Raw genomic sequence first — 3,796 nt, forward strand, 5'->3', positions numbered from 1 at the left:
ATAGAAGGTTAGGTCACATGCAAAAACACAAAGTGGATAGGCCCCATAAACATCATTAAGGATGTCAAATCTGACGATTGAAAATGTCATCATATAGGAGAAAACGTAAACAAAGAATGAATGTAAAAAGAGAACAAGTTGACATCCTCAATGCCAAGTACTGCCAAATATTAAAAAAAAAGTATATCGGCTGATCGCTTGGCTTAACCTTATTCAGTGAATCCTGTAGCCAATCATTCAAATATCGCACACCGCACTCTGTGTGTCCCCCACGACATAAGGGGTCTTTTCACATAAAGGTACGTCGCACGGTGTTTATACATCTTACAATCGAAATTATCCATATGTCTGGCAATAACATATATTTCAGCTTAAAAAAAAGTGAATTAAAGAAATGTTTAGAAGAATCTTAATCCTAATTATTAGAATCCTAATTAAATTGAGAAAATAAACAAACAAAAAAAGAAATGGCTACCTTGGCAATTATGAACCGACTACAACGTACTCGGTACTAGTTAAGTTCAAGAAATACAAAAAAGCCAAAAAAAGCAACAAGCAAACAGCACGTGTGAGTAGACGAGAATTTTTTGTTTTTCCATTCGCGGAAAAGGAAAATAAATTAAGTTTGTGCAAAAAACATAAGAAAACGAACGTGCAATTCGCTACGTGTAAAGGATCTGTGGATAGGGCGAAGAGAGTGACGGGGATAATTGCATAGCTATTGACACGACGACGCCAGCACAAAAAGTAGCATTGACATGTTTTATTTAATTGGTTTGGGCTTAGGAGATCCCAAGGACATTACAGTGAAAGGCCTTGAAATTGTAAAACAATGTGCTCGAGTGTATTTAGAAATGTATACATCCATATTGGGCTGCCCCAAGGAAGAACTGGTAAGTCGTAGCCTTTGTGCAATGTTATGGGATGAAGACGTTGTTGCATTTACATTTACGTTTGTTCTCTTCGCGTATAGGAAGCTTTTTATGGACGACCAGTATTATTGGCGGACCGCGACCTTGTTGAACAAGGTGCAGATGAAATATTGGCTGGTTCAGGCGAAGAAGATGTTGCATTATTGGTTGTGGGTGATCCATTTGGCGCCACAACACACACGGACTTTATTTTAAGAGCAAAAGAGAAGAAAATCCCCTATAAAGTGATACACAATGCCTCCATTATGAACGCCATTGGTTGCTGTGGCCTTCAACTGTACAAGTTTGGTGAAACTGTATCTATACCATATTGGGATGAAACATGGAAACCTGATAGCTTTTATGACAAAATTAAGCTTAATCGACTGCATAATATGCATACTCTTTGTCTGCTAGACATCAAGGTCAAAGAGCCTACGCTTGAATCCTTGATGCGGGGGCGAAAGGAGTACATGCCTCCTCGATTTATGACAGTGGCTGAGGCGGCCCAACAGCTTTTGGCCATAGTGGAGAAGAAAGATGCTTTGGAACGCAATACCATACTGAATGAACAATCTCTGTGTGTGGGGCTGGCAAGAGTGGGCCATGACAATCAGCGTATTGTGGTCAGTACGTTACGAGACATGGCCTCCACCGACTTGGGAGGTCCCCTGCACTCTATTGTAATACCTGCCAAAGAAATGCATCCGCTAGAAGTGGAGTTTTTGCAACAGTTTGCTGCTACACTCAAATTGGAGGATTACAATCACTAGGTTACCCCATCCACATACAATCAAACAGGGCAAAATGCTATTTTGTATGCATTTGCTGGAGTAGGGTTAGTCTACAAATGAATCGGTTTTATTAGATGTATACGTAAGCAGTGTTAGTTTTTTTTAGAGAGGACCGACTTGACACACATAATCCACCAAAATTATATGAAGAAGGTTCTTAGTAGTTTTCCACTTTTTTTGTTGTTAAGATTTCTATTAGTATATAGTTAAGAACACTCTCCCTCTCTATATACATATATGTATCTACATAATTTTATATGCAATCACGTTACATACAGAAGTTTTATTTTTGTTTTCCTTTCAGTTTAATATTGAAACATAAGAATAGATTTTCGTATTTTTGTGGGTATGCATATATGTATGTTAATATAATTATGATGATGATAGTACAATAGAATGTAATTCGTTTGTTTGTTTACCATGTTGCTTGTACTTACTCTATTCTAAAAGTAGTTGAGGCATCATACTTCACAAACATGCGATTTTGTGCACAAATTAATTTTGATTGTGATTGCATATGGAACTTCAGGGTTTTGGTCAAAAGTGGCTATATGCGAAAAGTTGAACCCCCTCCAAATCGACATGATAAAGATTTGAAAACAAAGAAAAAGTAAATGTAGCTGTTGCAATATATAAGAAAGTAAATAACACGAAAGTAAATAACTTAGTTTTGCATTAGAAAGCAGATTAAGCTTTTAAACATACATACATTCTAAATATATATATATTTTTTTCATATTTTAATTTTGTGAAAGGAAAAGATGTGATTGATAAACCCATTAAGAAAAGCGAAAACTATTAAAGAAATTATTGATGTGAAACTTAATGTTGCAATGTTTATTTAAACTTTAAGGTTATCGGATTTGCAGTTTATAAATTTCTATTATAAAAGCAAAAACCAAAAAAAATATCACGAGGACGTACAGACAAAATATTTTTGCAAATTCCAAATGGAGTGGTTTCTAGAGGCCAGACCAGAATACATTTGGCTGTACTTTAATACGTTAAAATATTGTGTCTCTTACTTCTCTTTCGCTCCTGGAAAGAACTTGAAATCATGTATGCTTATAGGGTATAGCTCATTGTAGTTTTAAACTCAAAATTAATGTAGTTTGTTCTGTTTATGGCGGTACTGAGGTTCACAATGTTATTGACCACCTAAGTTATTTTTTTTTTAAGATGAATCGAGCTGGTTATTAAAATCTTTTTAGAAGGAAAGACCCCTTTTTTGGAATACATATTACTAAAAATAAATCAGCAGGTCTCGGACATAGACATAGCAATAATGCTGTTGTTGTTTGCCGATGAAGGACTTCATCGGGTCAATCCGGTACCTACAACCGGCTGCCATGGGATTGACATAGCTTTAATTTCATGTCAATACCAGTGCTAATGTCCACATACTTGTTGTAGCAAACCCTCATTTTATTGGGAGCTGATTATACCAACCAGTCGACTGCACCAAAATGAACTGGAAATCAATTGGTTGGTTCGCCAACGAACATAAGCAGCTTTTTTGGTAAGAGGACCTGAAGCAATGTTATCTGTTTTCGGCAAGCTGTGGTCTATTGTTAAGTCACTTTCGAATCCCGGCGGAAGGGATGACATATACCTGTTGACTTTTGGTTGTTCAGCCGTCAAATTATTGAGCATCACGAAAGGTGCAGGGCAAGGATCCGCGGCCTCCGATACCATATACCCCGATTACAATTGTACTTGAACGATGTTGGAATGTCATTTGCAGCGCCAAGTCATCCAAGGCGCTGAACCCTGACGGAATATTTATTCTATATCTGTAGCTACTGTCAAAGAAACTTTGTTAATGACTATATATAGAAGACAATTGGCTGGTTAGGCGTTAACTCTCCAGCGGCGAACAACTACCATATTGTCTCGGCTCAACGGCTGATGCAGCCGTCTCAATTCCTACTGGGCTAGGATGGATGTGGACGTGATGAATGTGTATTCCCCGTGTGACTAGGGAACAAACGTCACATGTTCATTTACTCAGCCAATACTACTTATTTCCAGATCCATCTGGATGCACCCCATATAAATCACTGAGCAAGGGACTAAAGGCCAGAACCGAAT

At 37.5% G+C, this 3,796-nt stretch overlaps 1 protein-coding gene across 1 annotated transcript; it reads left to right on the top strand.

Annotated features, from left to right (window-relative positions):
• Positions 1-518: 518 nt before the first annotated feature.
• On the top strand, positions 519-2,531 carry LOC106083398 (diphthine methyl ester synthase). Its single transcript, XM_013246356.2, has 2 exons — positions 519-893; positions 974-2,531. Exons 1-2 carry the CDS (start codon positions 759-761, stop codon positions 1,682-1,684), a joined length of 846 nt encoding a protein of 281 aa, XP_013101810.1. The 5' UTR covers positions 519-758; the 3' UTR covers positions 1,685-2,531.
• The last annotated feature ends 1,265 nt before the right edge of the window (positions 2,532-3,796 follow it).

Source organism: Stomoxys calcitrans, chromosome 2 (assembly GCF_963082655.1).
Source record: "Stomoxys calcitrans chromosome 2, idStoCalc2.1, whole genome shotgun sequence".
Taxonomy (NCBI): Eukaryota; Metazoa; Arthropoda; class Insecta; order Diptera; family Muscidae; genus Stomoxys; species Stomoxys calcitrans.

Coding starts and splice junctions, on each gene's coding strand:
- LOC106083398 (XM_013246356.2), top strand. CDS start 759: ATGTTTTATTTAATTGGTTTGGGCTTAGGAGATCCCAAGGACATTACA. Junction 894..973: donor GCTGCCCCAAGGAAGAACTG/GTAAGTCGTAGC, acceptor CTTCGCGTATAG/GAAGCTTTTTATGGACGACC.